General features: G+C 46.3%; 1 protein-coding gene across 2 annotated transcripts in view; it reads left to right on the plus strand.

Annotated features, from left to right (window-relative positions):
* EIF2B3 (eukaryotic translation initiation factor 2B subunit gamma) overlaps positions 1-13,773 on the plus strand; it is a 138,230-nt gene that overhangs the window by 67,256 nt on the left and 57,201 nt on the right. For both annotated transcript variants that reach the window (XM_077333936.1, XM_077333937.1), the window contains exon 6: positions 3,666-3,755. In XM_077333936.1, coding sequence (XP_077190051.1) covers positions 3,666-3,755 — 90 coding nt within the window. The remainder of the gene's footprint in view (positions 1-3,665; positions 3,756-13,773) is intronic.

Raw genomic sequence — 13,773 nt, forward strand, 5'->3', positions numbered from 1 at the left:
TCATCTGGAATAGTTTCCAAGAGCCATTCCGCACAGATTCTTTGTAGCAGGAGTGTGGCAAATTGAAATCGCTACAAAAATGCGGTTATGCACAACGTCGTTGACAATCTGCCACACTCCTGAAACCGATCCGCAAAAAGCGCTTCATTGTAGCACTTTCAGGGAAATCCCAAAAATTGGATTCACCCTCCGGAAAGCGCTACACTCTTGCAACCAATCTGCAACACTAGCGGAAAAGTTCTGTGCGTTACCATTGTTGCGGTTCCTGCAAAGTCCCTCCCCCTGGCTCTCTCCTCTGATCTTCCGGCGAAGCGATCGCCATTTTTTTTTCTCGGAGCGAGCGGAGATCAACGCAGCGGCGAGCCTTCGTTTATCCAGCGAGGCTTCCCCAGCTGCAGTCCCTCCCCAGAGCTGTTTTAAGTCACCAAGCACCACACAGCCCCATTTGCTGGTTTATTTTCCCTTTATTTTTCACTTTATTTTCGGCTGAAAATCGCGCCCGTGCAGGGGGGGGTATTTTTTTTTCACTCGGGGGGAGCGTGGCAACGATGAAATGGCAGCTCAAACACCACCTGCTAGCTAGATTGGTCTCTCTGTTGCAACGAATCAACGCAGATTCGTTCCAACGTGTGTGTGTTTTTTTTAAACCTTCCTTAAAGGGAAAGGGGCTTTTGGGGAGCATGATAACGGCCACCCATTGGCTGCTTGACAGCCAAGGGCGGGACAAAGCTCGGCAATATCGCTTCCTGGCTAGCAATTTTTGCCGAGACCGGAAACCTGTGGGAAACGATAGAAACGCAACTGGATTCCACTACAAAGGCAGGTATGCATAACAACGAATTCCACTATTTAAAATGGCGTTTTTTCGTTCCGCAACCAGTTTGCAACATAGATCCTGGTGCGGAATGGCCCCAAATGTCTAGGCAGCTGATAGCCTTTAGACCTACACAAACTCAGAGGTTTTGGGTTCCAGGAAGGGTACTGACCAAGGCCTTGTAAAGACTCAAGCAAACAAATTAGGATAAAATCCACCAGAGACATGATAGAGTCCAGGGAGAAGCAATCATAGGGGGAAGGTGCTGTGCTAGGGAGCTTAGAGTGTTAAAGCACAGTAGGTCCTCAAGATCAAATTACTAAACACAAATTGAAACAATGAAGGCAGCTCTTGTTATAGGGGCTCAACAATAATATTAACAAAACTTGGATTTTCATGGGGCTGAGAGAGGAAAAAAGTAGTTCAGTTGATGTCAAGAAGCAAGCCCCTGCATTGGCTTGTATAGGAGAACCCTTAAATCAAGAAAGAGGTGTGTCTAGGAGTTGCTTTCCAATGGACAAAGTACAGAAGGTTATGGCATCTTGTGGAATAGCCACAAATTACAGGCTGAGACCAAACTGAGACAAGATGACAGAGTATGTGCAATAAGAGCACCTTTATTGGATTGAAAGGCTGAGAATAATAATCATGGAGGCCAACAGTAATCTTTGGGCTTTTCTTTTTTCCTAAACAATGCCTTTCCATGATTGAGCTAAGTGGCCATTTTATTTCTTTATCAAAGTTCAGTCGGATAAATTCTGTCTCCTGCCTGTTTTCCTGGCTGCTATAGCCTCCTTTGTATTCCACATGCATCTTCCAACTGAAGCTTCAGTAAACCATCCCAGGTCAGGATGGACTTTTTAAAGATGGCAGGTCAGGTAGGCTGGTTACAAACCAGACCACAAAATTTAGACACAATGGTCATTGCAAAATTCTTAAGGAGGTTATGATACATGGGGCCTCTGAATACACTACCAGATTTCAGGCACACCAGGTGATCAGCAAAAAAGCAAGACAGATATTTAATCCTGATCTAAGGGTGTCTTTACTATGGAGGGGGGGGGGTTAAAGATCTGATGTTTCTCAGTACAGCTGTTAGATGCAAATTACCTGGCAATGAAAGCTACATTTACCCTTTCTACCAAGATGATTCTCATGGCAAAATTAAACCTGATGCTTAGCTAAGCTTGATTCTTTTCCAGCAAAATGTATCTTTACATCTATAAAAGAGCAAGGCAAAACCCTAGGATGAGAGCAGAAAATGAAATAGCAAATAGGACTCAACTCTGTGTTTATGTTATAGAGCAGGTATGACCAATGTTGGGCCCAACTGCCGAAAATTGCAGTATCTACCTGTGAAAATGTTGATGTACCAGCAAGCAAAAGGTGTATATGGGGGTGTAGTGTTATACTTGGAGGCACACTTGGAAAACGACAAGTCCCATCAGTGCTACAAACATCTCAGACATCCGTTTGGGACTTGGCTGGGGGCTGTGCAGCTCTGGCAGGCATCACACATTCTTCTGCACTGTTGGCCCTAGTGGAGCTGCTAGTGCCTTGGTTACTTAAGCACAGATCTAGCCCTCAGCATCAGGTAACATAGTCTGATGTGCTGTCATCATTGTGCATCTTATAGAGTCAAGAATGCCCTCAAGGCAGCAATTGGCAGAGAAAGAAAATGACCATGGGAACATTCTACTCTGGGAACACATGCTAACTTTTCTGATTAGAATGTACCCCCAAGGAGATTATCAAATAAGTCCCTTGTTTCCTCATCTGTACTCTTGCCCCACCCGCCTCATTCAGCTCCTAAAAATAGTCAGTAAGGCATCAGAATGTGGTCATTTCTAGATACTACTGAGTATTGTTATTTTTAGCAATCAGATGAGTTACATTTAAAATATCAAGGAGCAGGAGGAATCAGTATGAGTTTTGACTAATTTATTTCTGAGTATCTATGCTCAGGAGAATGTAAAGGAGCATATTAACCCCACTAGAGTTAGTGGTGAGAAGCTGGAAGGGAAAACCAAAGGGTGGGTAGGGCATATTTTAGGACTTCACTTGCAAACCTTATTCTACGCTGGCAAGTTAGGTTGGGGCTTTTTAGAAATTTTCACAAGTGACCTACAGCCTTTCCTTCTTTTAATGAGGCTTTAAATCTCCTGCTGCAATTAGCTTACTGTTTCATTTTAGTAGAGACAGAGTGTTTCTGGGTTTGCTTGCAGAGATAATTACCATGTTTGAGAAGGGATAACAGCTTTTTGTTTTCTCCGCATAATATTATGCAGAGTACACCAACTCATGGTTAGCACAATGTTTTTGGCATGCTGCAGTTCACAAGGTTTATTATGCTATATATAGAATCTATCCACTTGTGTTTGCCTCTGTTGTAGATTAAAATGGCAATAAGTAAAAAGATAATTGCCTGTGAGTTTGGTTCTTGAAATGTCTCTGTACATTTCTACACTGTGTCCCATTTAGGGATCACACTTAGCAGAAACTGAGTGTAGATTAGCTTTTTTGAGATATTAATTAAACTCAAGTAAGCAAGGTCCTAGTACTTACAGAGATACAGCTATAGGGCATGTATAAAACAGTCCTGAAGGAGACACATGGTAGTAGGTAAATGTATTCTGTGTGAAATGGAATCAACAGAAAATTCAATTAGTAGGTGTGTGTTCGTTGGCACACTATAGTTGTGGAAGCCATCACAATTCACCTCCATTAGTAAAGACATAGCAACACAGATCTCTCTTATAAAGTTTTACCATCCAATAATTTTAAAGTGGAGCTATTAAAATCGTTATGGAATATAAAGTTGAGTGACTTCACTATTTTATTCCCCTCCAAGGCATTCCAGAATGCACATCAGGACAGGACTGATGGACGCTCATCTGTATTGCTTGAAGAAATACGTGGTAGACTTCCTTGTAGAAAACAGGTAAGTAAAGCCGCTAACATAACATGTGTTGTTGAAAGTGCTATAATTATAACTCCAGAATTTTCTCCATCACTACATTTTCCTTCAGGAAAAGTCACCCCTCTCTTGGAAGATGGCCCATACTAGCTTCTGACTAGTGTCTGATGTAATCTTCTCATACCCTACAGGTATCCTTCTAGCATAGTGTGCAGTTTTAAATTGTGTGACATTTGTAGGATTTCTTTTCCATTTTCTGCTCCAGAACTTGAACACTGTTAGAGGTTGAGAGAAAATATACTTTCAAAATCTACTCCTGCTTCAGTATAATTCCTCTCCTTCATTCATGAAAGTTGTGTCTTCTGATGTTCACTGTCTACTCATTTTTGAATTGTCAAGGACTAGAGGTTGACAGGGCTCAGAAGTAGGAACTCTTAAACAATGGGACTGGGAAATGTTGTAGCTGCTGAATTAGGAAAGAAAAGGAAGTTTTGTTAATTTTATTTCAGGAGAGGGCATCAGTAAAACATCCTCTGCTGCAGATAGTTTGCCTGTGCGAACGACAGCAACCAGGCAGTATGTTAGATGCACATGTATTAATCCGGATAGCAATTTGCTCTTCTCCCTCCCTACCCCCTTTAAACAATGAAACCGCAACTAGTAGAGAGCCTTTAATTGCACACAACAGATGTACTACAGCTAACATAAGGGACCTGGTGCTTTTGAAGCTCAATTTCTGGATCTTTCCACAGCCTCTACATGTTCCTTGCAGGCTTCAGGAGTAGAAGATGCAAAGGGCTTAAGGAGACCCTAGTTCTGAATAGGTAGTTCAAACCACTTCATATACAGTGAGTTAGATCCAAGGGCTCTGCTTGCAGAACAGACCTTTCTTCCTGCTGCAGCCCATTGTTCTCCCTGAAATGCTGCCACTGAGGTTAAGGCACTCTTGGAACAATATGGAGTGTGGTGTGACTGTTTGCAGTGACAGAGGGGAAATTGCCTGCCTCCCACTAGTGGAAGACAACTTTGGGAACCCTTGCCAGCTTCAACGTCATTAACCATGCCAGCTTTTTATTATGAATTTTTTTGCATACATCATGTTTTTAGTGCTACAATTACGACCTTACAGAGATTTTTCTTCATGAAGCAGCAGCTTCATAGTTAAGACAAGCTTTTCAATTTGGTATGTGTTGTGTAGACTCTGTAGAGCGCTTAGTTAATGAACTGATTTCTCCTATGGACAATTGAGGGGGATTGAAGGAAGAGGCTGAGTGAAACTCCAAAAGAGCTCTGGTTGGGCATCCAACAGATATTTCCAGTGTGATTTTGTCTGTTAGTAACTAGCACATAGAGACTGTTTGGGCAGAAAAGGTTCTGTGGCTTCTGCCAGCAGCATTGCCCAAAGCCTCTGCTGTTTCAGCTCAATCTTCCACTTGGACTGGACAAGGAGATGAAGGACTTTTTAAGGGAGTACGTTGCTGTGGGCTGTCTCTAGGTGGTTAATGGTAGGAAAGATTGTCTCAGTTCTTCACCAATTTGAATCTAGAGAAGAGTGAAATCCAACCTATACTGGAAGCTTGTGTGAAGGGAGCAGAATAACTGTATTAGGAACCAATTGACCAGACATGAACTGAGGAGCCAACTTTAAGAAGCAGTTTAGCCAGCATATAATAGGAGAGGAAGGGGAAATGGCAGCTCAGGCTATACACATGAGAACATCTTCCCTTTTCTTTCTGCTAGCACTTTATCCAGCCTCAGTACTACAGGAGAGCTTCATTTCCCCCTGAATCTTTTATCGTTCCCAGAGGGATGGGTTATTGAGGTGAATGGAGATTCATGGGGAGATCTGAAATGCCTCCAAAGGCAGTTTCAGGAGTGGGTTATTCTCTGAGATTACTCACTTTATGATTTGTGGATTTCTTAGTCTTGATAATTCTATTGTAGGGAATTGTATATTAATGTTTTATGGGTTTTTATGGGGTATGTTTTTATTGTAAGCTGCCGCAAGACGGCTCAGTCAAGAGAGGTGGGGTGTAAATTAACTTACAAATATAATAAAAAATAAAATGAGGCATTTGAACAGAGTGTGCAGCATCAGTGAACTGAAGAAACTACCCACTCTTGAGAGTGTTCCTTTTCACATGTATGTGCCTTGTTTGTTTGTTTGTTTATTTATTTATTTATTCGTATTTATATACTGCCCTCCCCGAAAGCTCAGGGTTTACATAGAACTGAAACTATACAAGGAACCTTATATATAATAATTACTAGAAATATAGCCCATTGCAGATTGAAATGCAATGGGCGCTAGCAGTTTCCCCCCCCCCCCGCTCCGTGGAGCAGCCTACCTCCGTGGAGCAGCAGAAGCGGCTGTACTGTTGGGCTGACGGCCCCACCGGCTTCGGGGCGGTCAGCGACTCGGCGGCGGGCTGCGGGGCTCGTTGGCCGCGTCAGGCAGGGAGTCCCCGGCGTTTCCCCCCCCCCCGCTCCGTGGAGCAGCCTACCTCCGTGGAGCAGCGGAAGCGGCTGTACTGTTGGGCTGACGGCCCCAGCGGCTTCGGGGCGGTCAGCGACTCGGCGGCGGGCTGCGGGGCTCGTTGGCCGCGTCAGGCAGGGAGTCCCCGGCGTTTCCCCCCCCCCGCCCCGTGGAGCAGCCTACCTCCGTGGAGCAGCGGAAGCGGCTGTACTGTTGGGCTGACGGCCCCAGCGGCTTCGGGGCGGTCAGCGACTCGGCGGCGGGCTGCGGGGCTCGTTGGCCGCGTCAGGCAGGGAGTCCCCGGCGTTTCCCCCCCCCCCCGCTCCGTGGAGCAGCCTACCTCCGTGGAGCAGCAGAAGCGGCTGTACTGTTGGGCTGACGGCCCCAGCGGCTTCGGGGCGGTCAGCGACTCGGCGGCGGGCTGCGGGGCTCGTTGGCCGCGTCAGGCAGGGAGTCCCCGGCAGTCGCGCTGTGCGCGGCTGCCGGGGACTCCCTGCCCGGAGGCTTGACGCGGCGAGAGGCGCGAAGCGTCAGGCCTCCGGGCAGGGAGCCCCCGGCAGCCGCGCACAGCGCGACTGCCGGGGGCTCCCTCAGGCGTCAGGTCGGGAGCAACTGAGAGCCGCGCTGTTCCTGGGGCTGGGAATCGGAGGGACCAATCGGCAGGCGCTTCGCGCCTGCCGATTGGTCCCTCCGATTGTCTGTCATGAGGAAGGGTCCAATCTGGACCCTTCCTCATCCCGGACTCATCCCGCCCCAGGACCCCTTACTGCTTTATTTAGACCGTGGCGCCCGCGGCGCCACGGGCGGTTTACAGATAACATTCATATTATTAACTGATATAACCGGGTAACAGTATAACATAGAACAATATTGATTCAAACAGGTCCAGGAGTCTAGTGGGTTTCAGAGGGGGGGGGGGCAGGGGCCCTGCAGATGGTGATTGGTTGTGCCTGGCCTCAGCCAGATGCCTGGTGGAAGAGCTCCATTTTGCAGGCCCTGCGGAACTGTTTTAGTTCCGTCAGGGCCCTGATCTCCTCTGGGAGCCCATTTCACCAGGTGGGGGTCAGGACAGAGAAGGCTCTGGCCCTGGTCGAGGCCAGGTGAACTTCTTTAGGGCCAGGGACCATTAGCTGGTTGGTGGCAGTGGAGCATAAGGCTCTTTTGGGGGCATAGGCAGGAAGGAGGTCCCTCAGGTACACTGGGCCCTGACCATGTATGGCCTTGAAGGTAATTACCAGAACCTTTAACCTGATCCAGAATTCAACTGGTAACCATTGCAGTTGATGGAGGATCAGCCGGATGAGGGCTCTCCACGGTGTCGCTGTGAGAATCCTGGCTGCTGCGTTTTGGACCAGCTGTCGTTTCCAGGTCAAGGCTAAGGGCAGGCCTGCATAGAGTGAGTTACAGAAATCCAGCCTGGAGGTGACCGTTGCATGGATCACTGTGGCTAGATGTTCCAGGGCTAGATAGGGCACTAGTAGCTTGGCTTGGCAGAGATGGAAGAATGCCAGCCATGCTACCTTTGTGACCTGGGCTTCCATTGTGAGGGAAGCATCCATAATCACACCCAGGTTCCTGGCGGAGTGAGCCGTAGTGAGCTCTACGCCATCCAGGGTGGGCAGACGCACTTCCTCACATACTCCTTAACACATATAACAAATAGATTTGTTTTAAATGCACTCTAGAAACAAATTACCTGACTTTTTCATCTTTCTTACACATCTCTACTTAAGGAAGAGCCTGGTCCTCTTGGTTGGTGGATGCTGACAATTGGAGATTGTTACTTCTATTCTGCCTGCCTATCCAAAAGCCATGGAAGGTTGATGTGAGTTTAGAAATGCATTTCCTTCCATAGATATCAGGGTTTTTTTAATGAATGGATGGAAAACACATTTAAAATGACTTTTTAAATGACTTGAAGTCACACGTGTAACATTGGTCAGAGGAGCCTTTAGTGCTCAGTGCTCAGCTGGTTTTAATTGATGGATTACCAGACAATTTAACACTCATTGTCAAGATCAAAGCAAGGTCTTTAAACCCAAAACTCCAATCCTGCTTTATAAAAATAATGTAACTGTTAACTCCCCACCCAACAGCAGCTGCAGTGGAAGGTGGAAGGTTACAAGGCTGCATCAATAATCTTGCTGCCTTAACAGGTTTCTCTATACAGGTCTGTGGTTTTGCTTCCTATCTACTGGGGTTTCCTTGTTTTGTAGTGAGGAACTCATTTTTATTCATTTTGGGTTTTGGCCTTTATGTGCACTTTTGTTTTGTCCATCTGCAAATCCCTCTACTTCCCACCCCCAGCCATGCAAGTGGGCTATCTTTGCCACATCCTGTGTTTTTAACTTATGGTATTCCTACTATGAAGTGTAGACCACCCACTGAGGGGAAGAAAAACATCCATTTATGGAAGAAGTTCTAATGCTGTGCGGGAAAAACGTTAGCATATTTACCAGGAGTGGTCCACAGTTGAGCCCAAGGACATGGATTTCAGTGCTACCTGCTATACCTGCTGCAGTTACTGAAACTGATTCAGTGCTTTAGAGTAGTGATCCCCAGGGGGAGGGGGGTAGTCTTTTGCCATGGGACGTCGCCGCCTGAGCCCCTGCTCCGCTTGCTTTCTAACCAGCGCCCCTGACTTCCCACCGCCCACTGGAGGGTGCTGCCAGCAGCAGTTGCACAGTGCCACAGCAAGGGGGAGCCCCAGCTATGGCGGCCCCTGGAGAGCAGCAAAGGTGAGCCGGCGGCAGAGTGGCAGGGTAGCCCCCGAGGCAGCAACCAGGGAGGAGGACTAAGAGAAGCTGCTGCCCGGTACCGGATGATCTACGGACCGGTCCCGGTCCCCGGACCGGGGGTTGGGGACCACTGCTTTAGAGAACACTCCTAAACAGGTCTACTGAGATGAATGCCCCAATTTATTCTATGGGCTTACTGTCAAGAAAGCATTCTTGGGATTGCAGCTGGGGCAGTACAGTGCAGTGGGCCACGTCTGCCCACGTGGGTGACCACCAGCACTGCTGTGGCACCTCTAGTCCACTCCCCTTTGGGTTCTGGCGGAGACCAGGAGACAGCAAAAAGACCACAGTGCAGTTCCATATGGGCCACAATACCACTGGTATCCCTAGCAACCACACTTTTGCTAATCAAGTCATGGAGTGAAACAGCAAGGGTTGTGATGGACAGAACAGTGAAAACCTCTCACTGCTTGCCAGGAATGGGAATGCAACCCACCACACCTCACAAGTGAGGGATAGCAAAGGGGAAAGCCATGGACTGTGGGGCCATTTCCACAGCATACCCACTCACCTCTAGTAAATGCATACTCAGCAGTAAGATCAAGTTATGTGATTTGTTTTCTTATGATGTTTGGTTTAGGTCTGTGTGGTGTGAAAGGCAGAGGAAAAGCTGCTTTGTTGTTCTCATGGCATTTTGAGTTGTTCCAGAGGGGTAGCTGGGTTTAGTCTGTTGCAGCAAAAATAAATTTTCATGGACTACAATCTACTACATCATATGTACAAGGTTATAGAGGATGGAGTTGAAATCACCAGGGTCAAAGAGCCACAAAATGCAAAAAGTATGGGGTATGACATAGTTTTGGGAAATTCCAGTGTAATAAAAAAGTACTACAACAACAAAAGGAAGTACAACAACTCTTGCCTGACCAACAGGCAAGAGTTGGTGGATGAGGTGAAGGAGGTGGGGACCCTAGGGGGAAGTGACCATGTCCTCATAGATTTCCTTTTGAGATGGGGGGGGGGGCAAGGAAGCTTGTAGCCAGACACGGAAGTGGGATTTTCGTAAGGCAGACTTTAATAAACTCAGAGACATGATGAATATCATACCATGGACAAGAATGCTGGAAGGGAAGGGAGCATGTGAAGGTTGGGTGCTACTCAAACAACAACTATTGCATGCTCAATCAATGACTATCCCAGAAAGACGAAAACACTGCAGGAGCTTTAAGAAGCCTATTTGGATGAACAGAGATCTTCAAGAGGAACTAAGAAAGAAAAGGGAAATGTTCAGGAAAAAGAGGGAAGGACAGAGCTCTAAAGAACAGTACCTACAGGTTACTAGGCACTGTAGATCAATCATAAGAAAGGCCAAAGCTGAGAGCGAGCTAAGATTGGCCAGTGAAGCCCACTGTAACAAGAAACGATTTTTCAGTTATGTGAGGAGCAAACATAAAGTAAAGGAGGCAATAGGCCCACTGTTCGGTGTGGATGGACAAACTCTAATGGAGGATGCAGAGAAATCAGAAAGGTTCAGCGCCTATTTTACATCTGTTTTCTCCCACAGGTCAAAGGGTTTAGGCAGTAGCCAAGGGATAGTGTCTGGGTGGCAGGCTGACATGGACGGAGAGGTTGTCGAGAGGCATTTAGCTGCACTGGATGAGTTCAAATCCCCTGGGTCGGATGAAATGCACCAGAGAGTGCTCAAAGAACTTTCTGGAGAACTTGCAGAACCCTTGTCCTTCATCTTCGGGACCTCTTTAAGGACTGGAGATCTCCCACAGGACTGGAAGAGAGCAAACGTTATCCCGATCTTCAAAAAAGGGAGGAAGGATGACCCGGGAAACTACAGACCAGTGAGTCTGATCTCTGTTGTGGGAAAGATAATGGAGCAGATATTAAAGGGAACTATCTGCAAACATCTGGAGGACAATTTGGTGATCCTTGGATCAGTCAGCATGGATTTGTCTCCAACAGGTCCTGTCAGACCAACCTGGTTTCCTTTTTTGACCAACTATCAGGTTTGCTGGATCATGGAAATTCTGTTGATATCGTTTACTTGGATTTTAGTAAAGCTTTTGATAAGGTTCCCCATAATGTTCTGATGGATAAATTGAAGGACTGGAATCTGGATTTTCAGATAGTTAGGTGGATAGGGAATTGGTTAAAGAACCGCACTCAAAGAGTTGTTGTCAATGGTGTTTCATTAGACTGGAGGGAGGTGAGTAGTGGGGTACCTCAGGGCTCGGGGCTCGGTCCGGTACTTTTAAACATATTTATTAATGATCTAGATGAGAGGGTGGAAGGACTACTCATCAAGTTTGCAGATGACACCAAATTGGGAGGACTGGCAAATACTCCAGAAGATAGAGACAGAGTTCAACGAGATCTGAACACAATGGAAAAATTGGCAAATGAGAACAAGATGCAATTTAATAAAGATAAGTGTAAAGTTCTGCATCTGGATCAGAAAAATGAAAAGCATGCCTACTGGATGGGGGATACGCTTCTAGGCAACACTGTGTGTGAACGAGACCTCGGGATACTTGTGGATTGTAAGCTAAACACGAACAGCCAGTGTGATGCAGCGGTAAAAAAGGCAAATGTCATTTTGGGCTGTATCAACAGGGGCATCACATCAGAATGACAAGATGTCATAGTCCCATTATATACGATACTGGCCAGATCACACCTAGAGTACTGTGTGCAGTTCTGGAGGCCTCACTTCAAGAAGGACGTAGATAAAATTGAAAGGGTACAGAGGAGAGTGACGAGGATGATCTGGGGCCAAGGGACCAAGCCCTATGAAGATAGGTTGAGGGACATGGGAATGTTCAGCCTGGAGAAACGGAGGTTTAGAGGGGACATGATAGCCCTCTTTAAGTATTTGAAAGGTTGTCATTTGGAGGAGGGCAGGATTCTGTTCCCATTGGCTGCAGAGGAAAGGACGCGCAGTAATGGGTTTAAACTACAAGTACGATATAAGTTAGATATCAGGAAAAAAAATTTCACAGTCAGAGTAGTTCAGCAGTGGAATAAGTTGCCTAAGGAGGTGGTGAACTCCCCCTCACTGGCAGTCTTCAAGCAAAGGTTGGATACACACTTTTATTGGATGCTTTAGGATGCTTTGGGCTGATCCTGCACTGAGCAGGGGGTTGGACTAGATGGCCTGTATGGCCCCTTCCAACTCTATGATTCTATGATTCTAATTTGCAAGAGCAGTAATAGGTGATAACACAAACTGCCTAGTGTTATAAAAATGATTAACACCTGTAATAGCTCAAGAATCCAAGATCCTTGTAAACGTCATGAGAAACTGAGTTTCTGTTGAGCAATTTCATGCTGGAATTTGCCTTTGAACTTCTGTCACTGGAGAATGGTGACTTTTAGAGTTACCACAGAGTATCCTGGCAAATTGACATTTTCTTCTTTTGGTTTCTGGATATTGCCTTTTTAATGACAGGCTTGAGTTCATTTTTTTTTCCCATAGTGATAAAGGAGTATTGTCCCTTGTAGAGATGAGAGAGAGATTTGTTGATGTGTGTGCGTTAGTACAATGAAGTCACTTCTAACTTATGGTGATGCTATGAATTGTTGTTGTTGTTGTTATGTGCGAAGTCGTGTCCGACCCATCGCGACCCCATGGACAATGATCCTCCAGGCCTTCCTGTCCTCTACCATTCCCCGGAGTCCATTTAAGTTTGCACCTACTGCTTCAGTGACTCCATCCAGCCACCTCATTCTCTGTCGTCCCCTTCTTCTTTTGCCCTCGATCGCTCCCAGCATTAGGCTCTTCTCCAGGGAGTCCTTCCTTCTCATGAGGTGGCCAAAGTATTTGAGTTTCATCCTCAGCATCTGGCCTTCTAAAGAGCAGTCAGGGCTGATCTCCTCTAGGACTGACCGGTTTGTTCGCCTTGCAGTCCAAGGGACTCGCAAGAGCCTTCTCCAGCACCAGAGTTCAAAAGCCTCAATTCTTTGACGCTCGGCCTTCCTTATGGTCCAACTCTCGCAGCCATACATTGCAACTGGGAAGACCATAGCCTTGACTAAACGCACTTTTGTTGGCAGGGTGATGTCTCTGCTTTTTAGGATGCTGTCTAGATTTGCCATAGCTTTCCTCCCCAGGAGCAAGCGTCTTTTAATTTCTTTGCTGCAGTCCCCATCTGCAGTGATCTTGGAGCCCAGGAAAATAAAATCTGTCACTATCTCCATTTCTTCCCCATCTATTTCCCAGGAATTGAGAGGGCCGGATGCCATGATCTTTGTTTTCTTGATGTTGAGTTTCAAGCCAACTTTTGCACTCTCCTCCTTCACCCGCATCAACAGGCTCTTTAGTTCCTCTTCACTTTCTGCCATTAGAGTGGTATCATCTGCATATCTGAGGTTGTTGATATTTCTCCCTGCAATCTTGATCCCAATTTGTGACTCCTCTAATCCCGCATTTCTCATGATGTGCTCTGCATACAAGTTAAATAGGCAAGGCGACAGTATACAGCCTTGCCGAACTCCTTTCTCAATTTTGAACCAGTCAGTGATTCCATGTTCAGTTCTCACTGTTGCTTCTTGACCTACATATAAATTTCTCAAGAGACAAATAAGATGCTCTGGTATTCCCATCTCTTTAAGAACTTGCCACAATTTGTTGTGCTCCACACAATCAAAGGCTTTAGCATAGTCAATGAAGCAGAAGTAGACGTTCTTCTGGTACTCCCTAGCTTTCTCCATGATCCAGCGTATGTTGGCAATTTGATCTCTAGTTCCTCTGCCTCTTCGAAATCCTGCCTGTACTTCTGGAAGTTCTCGTTCCACATATTGCTGGAGCCTAGCTTGT

This window comes from Paroedura picta, chromosome 4 (genome assembly GCF_049243985.1).
Source record: "Paroedura picta isolate Pp20150507F chromosome 4, Ppicta_v3.0, whole genome shotgun sequence".
Classification (NCBI taxonomy): Eukaryota; Metazoa; Chordata; class Lepidosauria; order Squamata; family Gekkonidae; genus Paroedura; species Paroedura picta.